This window comes from Salvelinus fontinalis, unplaced genomic scaffold (genome assembly GCF_029448725.1).
Source record: "Salvelinus fontinalis isolate EN_2023a unplaced genomic scaffold, ASM2944872v1 scaffold_0315, whole genome shotgun sequence".
Classification (NCBI taxonomy): Eukaryota; Metazoa; Chordata; class Actinopteri; order Salmoniformes; family Salmonidae; genus Salvelinus; species Salvelinus fontinalis.
Genome location: NW_026600524.1, coordinates 189,306 through 206,472, shown reverse-complemented (window position 1 = coordinate 206,472; position 17,167 = coordinate 189,306). Strand labels below are relative to the sequence as shown.

The window sequence follows — 17,167 nt, the reverse complement described above, 5'->3', positions numbered from 1 at the left end:
TGCTAAGATCTGTAGCAAGTAAGATGAATTTATTTGAACTGGAAATGATGAAAAGCATGTAGAGTTTGAACAAAGTTAAATGTACTGACTTCATGTTGTTTCTTATGATGTTTGAAACATAACTACTGGTACACAAGAAGTTACACACAGGAAATAAGTAAGACTTTTATTAATATGATACTAGAAACAAATAAAACATGCCTGTAGATTAGTGTGTGTCGGGGGGTTTGGAACAGAAAGAGAGAGAGAGAGAGAATGAAGGAGGAAGTGTTACAGTACGTTGTCATGGTGATGTTAAATCACTATCTCTAGTTTGCTAGTTTGCTGTCACTAGTTTGCTGTCACATGACAAGTCATTCCATGCCTTTAGAGGACACTGATCTATATATATCTCAGCACAGTCTTCCTTCCCAGTAGCACCTGCATTATCAGGCTGTGGGTCATGCCAGTACCTACACGGTTAAAAACCATCAGATATCATGGTTAATACCAGTACCAACAGGGTTAAAAACAGTCAGATATCATGGTTAATACCAGTACCTACAGGGTTAATAACAGTCAGATATCATGGTTAATACCAGTACCTACAGGGCAAAAAACAGTCAGATATCATGGTTAATACCAGTACCTACAGGGTTAAAAACAGTCAGATATCATGGTTAATACCAGTACCAACAGGGTTAAAAACAGTCAGATATCATGGTTAATACCAGTACCTACAGGGTTAAAAACAGTCAGATATCATGGTTAATACCAGTACCTACAGGGTTAATAACAGTCAGATATCATGGTTAATACCAGTACCTACAGGGTTAATAACAGTCAGATATCATGGTTAATACCAGTACCTACAGGGCAAAAAACAGTCAGATATCATGGTTAATACCAGTACCTACAGGGTTAAAAACAGTCAGATATCATGGTTAATACCAGTACCTACAGGGCAAAAAACAGTCAGATATCATGGTTAATGGTAGTACCTACAGGGCAAAAAACAGTCAGATATCATGGTTAATACCAGTACCTACAGGGTTAATAACAGTCAGATATCATGGTTAATACCAGTACCTACAGGGTTAACAACAGTCAGATATCATGGTTAATACCAGTACCTACAGGGTTAAAAACAGTCAGATATCATGGTTAATACCAGTACCTACAGGGTTAAAAACAGTTTGATATCATGGTTATTACCAGTACCTACAGGGTTAAAAACAGTCAGATTTCATGGTTAATACCAGTACCTACAGGGTTAACAACAGTCAGATATCATGATTAATACCGGTACCTACAGGGTTAACAACAGTCAGATATCATGATTAATACCAGTACCTACAGGGTTAAAAACAGTCAGATATCATGGTTAATACCAGTACCTACAGGGTTAAAAACAGTCAGATATCATGGTTAATACCAGTACATACAGGGTTAACAACAGTCAGATATCATGATTAATACCAGTATATACAGGGTTAACAACAGTCAGATTTCATGGTTAATACCAGTACCTACAGGGTTAACAACAGTCAGATATCATGGTTAATACGAGTACCTACAGGGTTAACAACAGTCAGATATCATGATTAATACCAATTACCTACAGGGTTAAAAACAGTCAGATATCATGGTTAATACCAGTACCTACAGGGTTAAAAACAGTCAGATATCATGGTTAATACCAGTACATACAGGGTTAAAAACAGTCAGATATCATGGTTAATACCAGTACCTACAGGGTTAAAAACAGTCAGATATCATGGTTAATACCAGTACCTACAGGGTTAACAACAGACAGATATCATGGTTAATACCAGTACCTACAGGGTTAAAAACAGTCAGATATCATGGTTAATACCAGTACCTACAGGTTTAATAACAGTCAGATATCATGGTCAATACCAGTACCTACAGGGTTAAAAACAGTCAGATATCATGGTTAATACCAGTACCTACAGGGTTAACAACAGTCAGATATCATGGTAAATACCAGTACCTACAGGGTTAAAAACAGTCAGATATCATGGTTAATACCAGTACCTACAGGGTTAAAAACAGTCAGATATCATGGTTAATACCAGTACCTACAGGGTTAATAACAGTCAGATAGCATGGTTAATACCAGTACCTACAGGGTTAAAAACAGTCAGATATCATGGTTAATACCAGTACCTACAGGGTTAAAAACAGTCAGATATCATGGTTAATACCAGTACCTACAGGGTTAACAACAGACAGATATCATGGTTAATACCAGTACCTACAGGGTTAAAAACAGTCAGATATCATGGTTAATACCAGTACCTACAGGGTTAACAACAGTCAGATATCATGGTTAATACCAGTACCTACAGGGTTAAAAACAGTCAGATATCATGGTTAATACCAGTACCTACAGGGTTAAAAACAGTCAGATATCATGGTTAATACCAGTACCTACAGGGTTAATAACAGTCAGATAGCATGGTTAATACCAGTACCTACAGGGTTAAAAACAGTCAGATATCATGGTTAATACCAGTACCTACAGGGTTAAAAACAGTCAGATATCATGGTTAATACCAGTACCTACAGGGTTAACAACAGACAGATATCATGGTTAATACCAGTACCTACAGGGTTAAAAACAGTCAGATATCATGGTTAATACCAGTACCTACAGGGTTAATAACAGTCAGATATCATGGTTAATACCAGTACCTACAGGGTTAAAAACAGTCAGATATCATGGTTAATACCAGTACCTACAGGGTTAAAACAGTCAGATATCATGGTTAATACCAGTACCTACAGGGTTAAAAACAGTCAGATATCATGGTTAATACCAGTACATACAGGGTTAACAACAGTCAGATATCATGATTAATACCAGTATATACAGGGTTAACAACAGTCAGATTTCATGGTTAATACCAGTACCTACAGGGTTAACAACAGTCAGATATCATGGTTAATACGAGTACCTACAGGGTTAACAACAGTCAGATATCATGATTAATACCAATTACCTACAGGGTTAAAAACAGTCAGATATCATGGTTAATACCAGTACCTACAGGGTTAAAAACAGTCAGATATCATGGTTAATACCAGTACATACAGGGTTAAAAACAGTCAGATATCATGGTTAATACCAGTACCTACAGGGTTAAAAACAGTCAGATATCATGGTTAATACCAGTACCTACAGGGTTAACAACAGACAGATATCATGGTTAATACCAGTACCTACAGGGTTAAAAACAGTCAGATATCATGGTTAATACCAGTACCTACAGGTTTAATAACAGTCAGATATCATGGTCAATACCAGTACCTACAGGGTTAAAAACAGTCAGATATCATGGTTAATACCAGTACCTACAGGGTTAACAACAGTCAGATATCATGGTTAATACCAGTACCTACAGGGTTAAAAACAGTCAGATATCATGGTTAATACCAGTACCTACAGGGTTAAAAACAGTCAGATATCATGGTTAATACCAGTACCTACAGGGTTAATAACAGTCAGATAGCATGGTTAATACCAGTACCTACAGGGTTAAAAACAGTCAGATATCATGGTTAATACCAGTACCTACAGGGTTAAAAACAGTCAGATATCATGGTTAATACCAGTACCTACAGGGTTAACAACAGACAGATATCATGGTTAATACCAGTACCTACAGGGTTAAAAACAGTCAGATATCATGGTTAATACCAGTACCTACAGGGTTAATAACAGTCAGATATCATGGTTAATACCAGTACCTACAGGGTTAAAAACAGTCAGATATCATGGTTAATACCAGTACCTACAGGGTTAAAACAGTCAGATATCATGGTTAATACCAGTACCTACAGGGTTAACAACAGACAGATATCATGGTTAATACCAGTACCTACAGGGTTAAAAACAGTCAGATATCATGTTTAATACCAGTACCTACAGGGTTAACAGCAGACATATATCACAGTTAGAACATCACAATCCTAAATAATATACAGACATGTTTCATCTTAAAGGAAGTCAGTGGTATGGATAAATATGAGTTGGCACAGCAACACATGCTGAAATCAACTGAAATTACAATACAATAGGTGTTCCAGCAATAACCTCCTTAATATGACTGTCCCAAATGGAATCCTATTTCCTACATAGTGATGGACCCTGGTCAAAAGTAGTGCACTATACAGGGAATATGGTGCCATTTGAGATGTACCCTTCATGTCATTATTCACATTCTATGTAGGTCTTATGTACTGTATCTGTCCTGAAAACACAGGCCACTTTTCATCCATGGATATAAGGTCACCACAAGTACAACATGACATCTATAAAAAAAAAAGGCTTCATTATAAACTTTAAGAACATAATTTTCTGAGTTAGTTCAAATTAGGTGAAGGTTGGGGTTAAGGTAAGGGTCAGTTTTAGGTTTTGTCTATAATCTGTATGTCAATGTGATGCTGGTCAGAAACATCCCTCATGTTGGGTATAATACCTACTTTTATAAGTGTTTGTCTCCCCCTACTGGCTGTTTTCTACAAGCTCAGTTTCTTCCTTCTATTACCGTGACCTTGACCCATAGAAATAAATAGAGGATTCATCTGTATCTGTTCCATTTTAGCTACAATCCATAGAAAAACCAACCCAGTTGACAACCTTGACTACTTTGACATGGTGGAAGGATGGTGGAACCCCAGGTTTTCTTCTCAGAGGAGAGGAAGTAGAAACTGCAGTCAAAGTATCTCCATTCCTCTTGACAACGCTGCTCTGCTGAAGAGCAAAGGTGAACACATTGAGAAAGTTAGCAAGTTTCATTATACTCTTAAACCCATATATATACTATTACTGTTGATTTGACTTCTAATTAACCACCGTTATCTCACCTATCACAAAAAGATTTGCCTGAGCTGGCCTATCTCTTTAGTCAGGTTGTTGTAGCTGGTCTCTCTCTTTAGTCAGGTTGTTGTAACTGGTCTCTCTCTTTAGTCAGGTTGTTGTAACTGGTCTCTCTCTTTAGTCAGGTTGTTGTAACTGGCCTCTCTCTTTAGTCAGGTTGTTGTAACTGGTCTCTCTCTTTAGTCAGGTTATTGTAACTGGTCTGTAACTGGTCTCTCTCTTTAGTCAGGTTATTGTAACTGACTCTCTCTTTAGTCAGGTTATTGTAACTGGTCTCTCTTTTTAGTCAGGTTGTTGTAACTGGTCTCTCTCTTTAGTCAGGTTGTTGTAACTGGTCTCTCTCTTTAGTCAGGTTGTTGTAACTGGCCTCTCTCTTTAGTCAGGTTGTTGTAACTGGTCTCTCTCTTTAGTCAGGTTGTTGTAACTGGTCTCTCTCTTTAGTCAGGTTATTGTAACTGGTCTCTCTCTTTAGTCAGGTTGTTGTAACTGGTCTCTCTCTTTAGTCAGGTTATTGTAACTGGTATCTCTCTTTAATCAGGTTGTTGTAACTGGTCTCTCTCTTTAGTCAAGTTAATGTAACTGGTCTCTCTTTAGTCAGGTTGTTGTAACTGGTCTCTCTTTAGTCAGGTTGTTGGAACTGGTCTCTCTCTTTAGTCAGGTTCTTGTAACTGGACTCTCTCTTTAGTCAGGTTGCTGTAACTGGTCTCTCTCTTTAGTCAAGTTAATGTAACTGGTCTCTCTCTTTAGTCAGGTTGTTGTAACTGGCCTCTCTCTTTAGTCAGGTTGTTGTAACTGGTCTCTCTCTTTAGTCAGGTTGTTGTAACTGGTCTCTCTCTTTAGTCAGGTTGTTGTAACTGGCCTCTCTCTTTAGTCAGGTTGTTGTAACTGGTCTCTCTCTTTAGTCAGGTTATTGTAACTGGTCTGTAACTGGTCTCTCTCTTTAGTCAGGTTATTGTAACTGACTCTCTCTTTAGTCAGGTTATTGTAACTGGTCTCTCTTTTTAGTCAGGTTGTTGTAACTGGTCTCTCTCTTTAGTCAGGTTGTTGTAACTGGTCTCTCTCTTTAGTCAGGTTGTTGTAACTGGCCTCTCTCTTTAGTCAGGTTGTTGTAACTGGTCTCTCTCTTTAGTCAGGTTGTTGTAACTGGTCTCTCTCTTTAGTCAGGTTATTGTAACTGGTCTCTCTCTTTAGTCAGGTTGTTGTAACTGGTCTCTCTCTTTAGTCAGGTTATTGTAACTGGTATCTCTCTTTAATCAGGTTGTTGTAACTGGTCTCTCTCTTTAGTCAAGTTAATGTAACTGGTCTCTCTTTAGTCAGGTTGTTGTAACTGGTCTCTCTTTAGTCAGGTTGTTGGAACTGGTCTCTCTCTTTAGTCAGGTTCTTGTAACTGGACTCTCTCTTTAGTCAGGTTGCTGTAACTGGTCTCTCTCTTTAGTCAAGTTAATGTAACTGGTCTCTCTCTTTAGTCAGGTTGTTGTAACTGGCCTCTCTCTTTAGTCAGGTTGTTGTAACTGGTCTCTCTCTTTAGTCAGGTTGTTGTAACTGGTCTCTCTCTTTAGTCAAGTTAATGTAACTGGTCTCTCTCTTTAGTCAGGTTGTTGTAACTGGTCTTTCTCTTTAGTCAGGTTATTGTAACTGGTCTCTCTCTTTAGTCAGGTTGTTGTAACTGGTCTCTCTCTTTAGTCAGGTTATTGTAACTGGTATCTCTCTTTAATCAGGTTGTTGTAACTGGTCTCTCTCTTTAGTCAAGTTAATGTAACTGGTCTCTCTCTTTAGTCAGGTTGTTGTAACTGGTCTCTCTTTAGTCAGGTTGTTGGAACTGGTCTCTCTCTTTAGTCAGGTTCTTGTAACTGGCCTCTCTCTTTAGTCAGGTTGTTGTAACTGGTCTCTCTCTTTAGTCAAGTTAATGTAACTGGTCTCTCTCTTTAGTCAGGTTGTTGTAACTGGTCTGTAACTGGTCTCTCTCTTTAGTCAGGTTATTGTAACTGGTCTCTCTCTTTAGTCAGGTTGTTGTAACTGGTCTGTAAATGGTCTCTCTCTTTAGTCAGGTTGTTGTAACTGGTCTCTCTCTTTAGTCAGGTTATTGTAACTGGTCTGTAATTGGTCTCTCTCTTTAGTCAGGTTGTTGTAACTGGTCTCTCTCTTTAGTCAGGTTATTGTAACTGGTCTGTAATTGGTCTCTCTCTTTAGTCAGGTTGTTGTAGCTGGTCTCTCTCTTTAGTCAGGTTATTGTAACTGGTCTCTCTCTTTAGTCAGGTTATTGTAACTGGTCTCTCTCTTTAGTCAGGTTATTGTAACTGGTCTCTCTCTTTAGTAAGGTTATTGTACCTGGTCTCTCTTTAGTCAGGTTATTGTAACTGGTCTCTCTCTCTTTAGTCAGGTTATTGTAACTGACTCTCGCTTTAGTCAGGTTATTGTAACTGGTCTCTCTCTTTAGTCAGGTTATTGTAACTGACTCTCTCTTTAGTCAGGTTATTGTAACTGACTCTCTCTTTAGTCAGGGTGTTGTAACTGGTCTCTCTCTTTAGTCAGGTTATTGTAACTGGTCTCTCTCTTTAGTGGGGTTATTGTAACTGGTTTCTCTCTGTAGTCATGTTGGTTATATAAGAGAAAAATGCTTCTAAAGAGAGTCTTTGATGCATCTGTTATCTAGAAAGGATTGAAACATTTTGCTACTGGTTAAAACACAGTTTCTTATTGCTAATGTAAGTGACAGGCCCAAAAAAACAGACAGTCTATGGCCGCACACTTCCTCCAGGACTGCTGCGCAGAAGAAACGCCATGCTACAGAGATGGAAGAGATTGAACTTCACTGAGTTCACCCCATTAGATTGCACTATAAAGATAATTGTTTTTTCAGGAATCAAATCAATGTTTTATCAGCCCCTTTTCAATGCAACAAACCAATACAAATATAACTTTGCAAGATTGAGTCTGTGATTTTGTTGTAGGCAGACGCAGAGCACAATGGAGTAAAAATGTAATTTGAAAGGGGTTTGCCCAGGAGTGGTCTTTAAATCACCTGCGAGTGAATGCGCATTTCACATCAGTTCAGATCAGAGCGCAGAGTCGCTCGTTTGCACATTTCTTGATATTCTTTGCTTGATTAGTTATTAGCCCAGTTATTGTAACGTCTGCTTCCAACTCTCAACCTCAAACATGGTAGATCACCTGAATGCAGCTCACTCCCCAGATCCCAATCACCTGAATTCTGATCACCTGTTCAAACATCTGTAGGTCGTTATCACACACTCTTTAGTTCAGTTCTTTGCATCCCATCACTGTGAGGTATTGTTTGTTTTGTGACACACGGCTTTCGTAGTGCTGGTTTTCCCGAAATTTACTCCTCCCGTGTATGATAGTTTTTGCCTGCCTCTCTAACAATGCCTTTTGCCTATTCACTGCCTGTACTTTAGCCTACCGAATTTCCTGTTATCTACCTATTGCCTGATCTCCCGGACTATGTTACTAGCCCTTTTCCCTGCCTGTACTGTTGTCCTTTTGGACCCCCTGTGTATGACCTTCTGCTGCCCCTGGACCCAGCTACCTGCCTCCTCCTGTGGTCCTTTGCAACAAACACCTGCTGCGCCCTGCGCTTGAAACCAGTTCTCTGCCTCCCCTCGTGTTCATTACAGTTATACATTAGTATAGGTCAGTAATGGGGAGTTACTGCTTCCTACAAGAGCACACAACGTGTAGGCCACTTTTCAATCTGTCTTTGAAAAACCAGTCAGGTTAAAAGCTTATGTCTTAATTAAAGGGGAAATGTTGTATTTTGAGACAGGTTTGAATATGCAAATAAGCCAATAGGCAAAGGGGAAGTCTACATTGTCTAATTTGCTGTATGGTTATAATAATTAATTTTATTTTGTAGAGTGCTGTCTTGCATAATACAACACAATACAATGCCATTTACAGTCACCTATTTGGCCCATGGTGTTACAGACCAAATAAAACAATTATTAATTAATGTCAAGCCCTTTACAATGTAAAACGTTTTTAAGGCAATTTGTATATTGCTGATTCATCATTTATGCTTGGGTTTGTGCAGATATCCAAGAATTTTGCAACATTCAGAATGAGACTGATGAGGTAAACAATAATTAATGGACGACTAAAATGATAATGATATTCTAACGATCGTCGTCGGGAGAAGGAGAAGATGACCAAGGTGCAGCGTGGTAAGTGTTCATTATTTTAATAAAACAACTGAACACTGAACAAAACAACAAAAATGACAAACGAACAGTCCTGTAAGGTGACGAAAAACACTAAACAGAAAATAATCACCCACAACTCAGAGGGAAACAGGCTACCTAAATATGATTCTCAATCAGAGACAACGATAGACAGCTGCCTCTGATTGAGAACCACACACGACCAATATTGATATTGAGTGAATTCGGGTAACGGTAACTCGTTAAACAAACAAACTTTTCCCATGGTGCCCCAAGATTACTACCCAATTAGTTATATGATTAATTTAATCGCGTAATAATTGAACGTGTTTGTTAATTGAGTTGATAAAATAATTGTCATCGCATTAATGATACAAATGACACGACAGAGCGAAACAATGTGAGAGATCCGGCCGGCTCACCAGGATCCATTCTAAATAGTATGTAGTATGATTAGAACACAGTAGTTTTAGTCAGTAGTAGTCAAGACAGATGTCAGACACGGTCTAGGTGGTTTGTCTAAGAGATCCGGCCGGCTCACCAGGCTCCATTCTAAATAGTATGTAGTATGATTAGAACACAGTAGTTTTAGTCAGTAGTAGTCAAGACAGATGTCAGACACGGTCTAGGTGGTTTGTCTAAGAGATCCGGCAGGCTCGCCAGGCTCCATTCTAAATAGTATGTAGTATGATTAGAACACAGTAGTTTTAGTCAGTAGTAGTCAAGACAGATGTCAGACACGGTCTAGGTGGTTTGTCTAAGAGATCCGGCCGGCTCACCAGGCTCCATTCTAAATAGTATGTAGTATGATTAGAACACAGTAGTTTTAGTCAGTAGTAGTCAAGACAGATGTCAGACACGGTCTAGGTGGTTTGTCTAAGAGATCCGGCCGGCTCACCAGGCTCCATTCTAAATAGTATGTAGTATGATTAGAACACAGTAGTTTTAGTCAGTAGTAGTCAAGACAGATGTCAGACACGGTCTAGGTGGTTTGTCTAAGAAGCAGGTTGACAATAAACATCAAATAGTACAACAATCAAGGATATATTTTAGTCATTGACCTTTTCTTAATTGATCTGATAAAGGGATTTTCATATTCATATGACTGTCTGACACCTGTTATTGGATCCTGGGGAAACAAACATTTGAAACAGAGGGTTGACAGATGCTTTGGTCTAGATAAGCTGCAGAGACATGGAGCATTCTTCACAGTTACCGGAAGAGGGAAGCATTTCACTTAACCAGCTAAAGGCATGAATGACAGAGAAAGTTTAGACTAGAGTTATTCAAATCCAGTCTCGCACAATAGGGGTCAGTTCAGTGAATGCCTAAATTCAACACACCTGGACTTCCAGGTCGGTTAAATTAAAAAAGTGATTTGCCTGTGGCACTCCAGGACCACGGTTGCCTACAAGGTGCAGTACTTCCCAACCCTCTCCTCTGGGTTCACCAGACAGGCACACCTGCATCAATAAGGCAAGGTGTTGATGGTTAGTAGAATGAATCAGGTTTGCCAGTTCAGGGCTATAACCAAAATGTGAAACATCTGTTGGTCCCTGAGAAGAGTGGACTGGACTGGACTAGCGGCCTCAATCTTCACTGTAGTGCTGCGTTCCATTATTCTGGGTGATTGATTAAAGTGGTATATTGACTATCAGTAATCCAGACCTGAATCAGTCCCTGATTAGAGGAGAAGGATGATGATGAGGTTTAAGGGTCTTTCTGTACTGTTACTATGGGAACCTTTATTCAGTATCAGCAGTGGTGTTACTGGTGTTGGTCATGTTCACACATAGCTCAGCATGAAATAAGTGTGAACAAACAATTCTCAGAAGTCATGTGGTGTTGTGTGTTTGTGTGCATGTGTTTACTATGCTATGGTGTTTGAGGGGTACTTGTGCCCGTATGTGCCTGTCCTTAGCAAGAGAGTTTACAAACTGAAGAATAATAAGAAAGAAAAAAGTGACCTGAAATGCCAGATGGTTTAACCGCTCCAAGGAGGATAAAATCAAACCAGCAAAACAGATTTTCTGCATTCTGTCAAATAATGACATTTGTTGTGCTGTCTATACAGTGGCTGGACTCCAGCATAAACTTGGCACATTCATCAACTATGTTCACAATCACTAAGGTCACATCCCAACAGTCTCAACCTGCTACCTTCCTTTCCTTGTCTCCTTTCCTTTTGTTACCACCACAGATCTGAAAGACATCACCATATGAATGTAATGTGATGGAACTCTATACCAGGTCTCTCACATCTCAGTCATAACAAAGTAAAGGAACTCTGTCAACCTACCAGGTCTCTCACATCTCAGTCATAACAAAGGAATACAACCCTGTCAACCTACCAGGTCTCTCACATCTCAATCATAACAAAGGAATATAACCCTGTCAACCTACCAGGTCTCTCACATCTTAGTCATAACAAAGGAATGGAACCCTGTCAAACTACCAGGTCTCTCACATCTCAGTCATAACAAAGGAATGCAACCCTGTCAACCTACCAGGTCTCTCACATCTTAGTCATAACAAAGGAATGCAACCCTGTCAACCTACCAGGCCTCTCACATCTTAGTCATAACAAAGGAATGGAACTCTATCAACCTACCAGGTCTCTCACATCTCAGTCATAACAAAGCAGTATAACCCTGTCAACCTACCAGGTCTCTAACATATCAGTCATAACAAAGGAATATAACCCTGTCAACCTACCAGGCCTCTCACATCTCAGTCATAACAAAGGAATGGAACCCTGTCAACCTACCAGGTCTCTCACATCTCAGTCATAACAAAGGAATGGAACCCTGTCAACCTACCAGGTCTCTCACATCTCAGTCATAACAAAGGAAAGGAAACAACCATAACCAGCAGTATTAGAATATTGGGAAACTGTATAAATCATACCCTGGACACTGACATGAGAGACCACTGAAAACATAACACACACTAATTTACCCAGAGGCCTTTAGTTATTTGACATGGTTCATTCTTCACAGCAGCCAGAAGAGGGCAGTATTTAACTCCACCAGCTAAAGGAAGGATTGGCAGACTAAACTCAGACTAGACAAACCTCTTTCTGGACTGCTGCAGGTACTGCAGGATTGTGTCACAACTACAGACCACACTGAGCTACTTAGCTAATCGGTCAGTTCAGTGATTGCCTAAATTCAACACCTGGTCTTCCAGGTTGGTTAAATGAAAAACGGGAAGTGCCTGCAGCACTCCAGGAACAGGGTTCCCTACTACACTGTACAGTAGGTGCAGTACTTCCCAACCCTCTCCTCTGGGACACCAGACAGGCACACCTACATCAATTAGTCAAGCGGTTGTTGGTTAGTAGACTGAATCAGGTGTGCCAGATTAGGGCTAAAACAAAAATGTGAAACATCTGTTGGTCCCTGAGAAGAGTGGATTGGACTGGACTGGGGGCCTCAATCTCACTGTAGTGCTCCTTGCCATTATTCTGGGTGATTGATTAAAGTGGTATATTGGCTATCAGTAATCCAGGCCTGAATCAGTCCCTGATTAGAGGAGAAGGATGATGATGAGGTTTAAGGGTCTTTCTGTACTGTTACTATGGGAACCTTTATTCAGTATCAGCAGTGGTGTTACTGGTGTTGGTCATGTTCACACATAGCTCAGCATGAAAGAAGTGTGAACAAATAGTTCTCAGAAGTCATGTGGTATTGTGTGTTTGTGTGCATGTGTTTACTATGCTATGGTGTTTGAGGGGTACTTGTGCCCGTATTTGCCTGTCCTTAGCAAGAGAGTTTACAAACTGAAGAGTAATAAGAAATAAACATGTGACCTGAAATGCCAGATGGTTTAACTGCTCCAAGGAGAATAAAATCAAACCAGCAAAACAGATTATCTTCATTCAGTCAAATTATGACATTTTGGGTGCTGTCTATACAGTGGCTGGACTCCAGCATAAACTTGGCACATTCATCAACTATGTTCACAATCACTAAGGTCACATCCCAACAGTCTCAACCTGCTACCTTCCTTTCCTTGTCTCCTTTCCTTTTGTTACCACCACAGAACTGAAAGACATCACCGTATGAATGCAATGTGATGGAACTCTATCAACCGACCAGGTCTCTCACATCTCAGTCATAACAAAGGTATGGAACCTTGTCAACCTACCAGGTCTCTCACATCTCAGTTATAACAATGTAAAGGAACCCTGTCAACCTACCAGGTCTCTCACATCTCAGTCATAACAAAAGAACGAAACCCTGTCAACCTACCAGGTCTCTCACATCTCAGTCATAACAAAGGAATGGAACCCTGTTAACCTACCAGGTCTCTCACATCTCAGTCATAACAAAGGTATGGAACCCTGTCAACCTACCAGGTCTCTCACATCTCAGTCATAACAAAGGAATGGAACCCTGTTAACCTACCAGGTCTCTCACATCTCAGTCATAACAAAGGAATGGAACCCTGTCAACCTACCAGGTCTCTCACATCTCAGTCATAACAATTGAATGGAACTCTGTCAACCTACCAGGACTCTCACATCTCAGTCATAACAAAGGAATGGTAACAACCATAACCAGCAGAATTAGAATATTGGGAAACTGTCTAAATCATACCCTGGACACTGACATGAGAGACCACTGAAACCAAACACACACTAATGTACCCAGAGGCCTTTAGTGCAGTGTTTCCCAAACTCAGTCCTCTGGACCCCAAGGGGTGCACTTTTTGCTGAACACTACACAGCTGTTTCAAATGATCAAAGCTTAATGATTAGTTGAACCAGCTGTGTAGAGCTAGAACAAAACCACCCTTTGGGGTCCCGTGGGCTGAGTTTGGGAAACCCTGCTTCAGTTATTTGACATGGTTCATTCTGCACAGCAGCCAGAAGAGGGCAGTATTTAACTCCACCAGCTAAAGGAAGGATTGGCAGACTAAACTCAGACTAGACAAACATCTTTCTGGACTGCTGCAGGTACTGCAGGATTGTGTCACAACTACAGACCACACTGAGCTACTGAGCTAATTGAGCAGTTCAGTGATTGCCTAAATTCAACACCTGGTCTTCCAGGTCGGTTAAATGACAAACGGGAAGTGCCTGCAGCACTCCAGGACCAGGGATCCCTACTACACTGTACAGTAGGTGCAGTACTTCCCAACCCTCTCCTCTGGGACACCAGACAGACACACCTGCATCAATTAGTCAAGGGGTTGATGGTTAGTAGACTGAATGAGGTGTGCCAGATTAGGTCTAAAACAAAAATGTCCCTGAGGAGAGGGTTGGGAAACCCTGGACTGGGGGCCTCAATCTTCACTGCAGTGCTGTTTTCCACTATTCTGGGTGATTGATTGATTAAAGTGGTATATTTTATACCAGTATTCCAGGCCAGAATCAGTCCCTGATTAGAGGAGAAGGATGATGATGAGGTTTAAGGGTGTTTCTGTACTGTGACTATGGGAAACCTTTTCTCATTATCAGCAATGGTGTTGCTGGTGTTGGTCATGTTCACACATAGATCACTATGAATGAAGTGTGAATAAACAGTTTTCATAAGTAATTTGGTGTGTGTGTGTGTGTTTGTGTGTGTGTGTGTTTGTGTGTCTGTGTGTTTGTACGTACACTGTGCTATGGTGTTTGAGGGGTACTTGTGCCTGTTCTCAGCATGAGAGGCGGGACTGTGGAAGTAACCACAAGAGCACTGGTATTACAAGGCCCCTGAAAGTTGAACATTTGAATGCTGATTCTGTATCTTACAAGTTGCCATTTGACCAATACATTTTGACATCATGGCAAGACATAAGATCCTAACCTTTACTGTGATGTATTTCATCCAGGCTTGGATTTTGGGTCTGGACTCCAAGATGGTAAGATACTACACTATTTTGAGAGAGAGAGAGAGTGAAAGAGGAAAATAACAGGCAACATTTTAGTATGGACAAAGTTAAGTGTCACAGGACTCGTCTGAAGGTAACAGATACCGGTTTTAAACCGAAGAATGAAGGTAGTTATGTTTAGTTATGTTTAGGATGATACCCCAAAAAAGACGTTATAGATGTGTAAAGAAATATATACATTTCCTGAGTTTTCTTATATCTCCTGGCTTTAGGACCGACACTTCAAAACCTTGTTTTTTCTGATTCATTTTTTGACTGCTTTCTGCCATTGATGAATGTGTTATCCAATGTGTTTCTATGGGGTTAGAAGGAAAGGCCAAAAACATTAAATTTTTCATCAAATTATTATTACTTATTATTATATATTTTTTGATACCTAAAGGGATCCTAAAATTCAAAATCAAATAGCTAAATGATCCATAGTATGACCATCTTAAAACAATTCCATGTCAACTCAGCACCTCCCACCCACCCCCAACGTCTTAAACTCTAAATAAATATCTAACAGACTTACAGCTGTCTCTCATCATAATAATATTTCACACCTGTTTCTCTATTTCTCTCTTCCATTTACTAAAGGTCAGTCTCCCTCTGTATGATCCAAAATCCAGCATGTCTTTAGACATGGCTCCAGACTCGGTTGATGACTCCTACAAGGGCTGTGAGGACAAGATGTTCAGGAAGGTGCTAGACCTTTACCTGCCAAAAGAGAGACAAAAGAACAAAGATTTCAACCAGGCTTGGACCGCTGCTGAGGACCATTACAAAGAAAAAGGAAAACTGTCTAAATACTATTCCCTGGCGTATATCCAGGTGTATGTGAATGCAACAGCCAACGTTTACAGGTCATTCAACAACGCCACTCGTACCCAAAAGGAGAACTACACCACAACATTCCAGTACCACTCCCTGCACTTCCTTCTGACCAATGCCTTACGAATCCTGAACAACAATTTTTGGAAACGGTTTATTAAAAAGCATTTCCATACCTTCCGAGGAACCAATGTGACTTTCCACCATGACGGAAAAACTACAATGCGATTCGGACAGTTCACCTTGAGCTCTTTAGACAAGAGAATTGCTAAAGGCTTTGGAACTAAATCCTGTTTTGAGATCGCTACCTACTTTGGTGCCCCACTGGGGAAGTACTCTCAGCTGCCACATGAGAAAGAAGTGTTGATTCCCCCCTACGAGGTGTTCAAAATTACAAAGGTGATGAAGAGAACCGACAAGAAAGACTTCTGGTGTGACGTCGTCTACAAACTGCAGAGGACTAAGAAAGGAAAAAGTGACCTGAATTGCCACATGGTTAAGAGAATAAAATCAAACCAGCAACACAAGTTTTCTGCTTTCAATCAAATATGACATGCAGATTTTATTGCAACCCCCAGCGTCCCCATCCATCATTGCTCCCGCCTACAAATGCAGGAAATATTCAGTAATAAAAGCAGAACTTTTCCAACTTTCAGATTGTCAGACCAGTCCTGTAATAAATGCTACACACTTTGTTTGTTAGATTGTTAACATTTCCTCTGCCAGTGAATTGGCATTTGTTGTCATGTGCACTGCAACTTTTGTTAAAACCAATAAAGAAAAGCATTCAGCAATATTACATCTCCTGCCCTTTTTATCCACCACCTGTAAGGGTCTGGGTGTAGCTGGTGCAGAGGAGTCAGGCGCAGGACAGCAGAGATGAGTAATAAAAGTAACTTTACTCAACATTACCAAATACATGTAGATATACCAAGCCCACACAAAAGGACCGAAATACATAAAACAAACATGCACAAAAACCATGGGGAAAACAGAGGGTTAAATAGTGAACATGTAATTGGGGAATTGAAACCAGCTGTGTAAAACAAAGACAAAACAAATAGAAAATGAAAAGTGGATCGGCGATGGCTAGAAGGCCGGCGACGTCGACCGCCGAGCGCCGCCCGAACAAGGAGAGGGACCGACTTCGGCGGAATTTGTGTCACTGCCTGTACATCTGCTATAAAGATATTAATGACAGCTCACTTGAAGTAAATGTGTTTGTTCTTTGTTCTCAGATATATTTAGAAGTGGCTACAAAGATATTTAGATTCAAAGAAAGATTAGGGAGGGAGGGAGGGAGGGAGGGAGGGAGGGAGAGAGAGGGGGAGGGAGAGGGGGGGAGATCAATAGCAGGGTTAGATGTTTTCTGTAGGTCAGAGTTCAATCTATCAACCACAACGAGGAGAGA

At 40.3% G+C, this 17,167-nt stretch overlaps 1 protein-coding gene across 1 annotated transcript; it reads left to right on the top strand.

The window, feature by feature from the left end:
* Positions 1-14,797: 14,797 nt before the first annotated feature.
* Positions 14,798-16,308, top strand: LOC129845478 (erythroblast NAD(P)(+)--arginine ADP-ribosyltransferase-like). The gene is made up of 2 exons (XM_055913422.1): positions 14,798-14,913; positions 15,523-16,308. Exons 1-2 carry the CDS (start codon positions 14,836-14,838, stop codon positions 16,306-16,308), a joined length of 864 nt encoding a protein of 287 aa, XP_055769397.1. The 5' UTR covers positions 14,798-14,835.
* Positions 16,309-17,167: the final 859 nt, after the last annotated feature.

Excerpts from the sequence above, each read along its gene's own strand:
- LOC129845478 (XM_055913422.1), top strand. The coding sequence starts at position 14,836 with ATGGCAAGACATAAGATCCTAACCTTTACTGTGATGTATTTCATCCAG. Across the intron at positions 14,914-15,522 it reads TGGGTCTGGACTCCAAGATG|GTCAGTCTCCCTCTGTATGA; the intron begins GTAAGATACTAC and ends CATTTACTAAAG.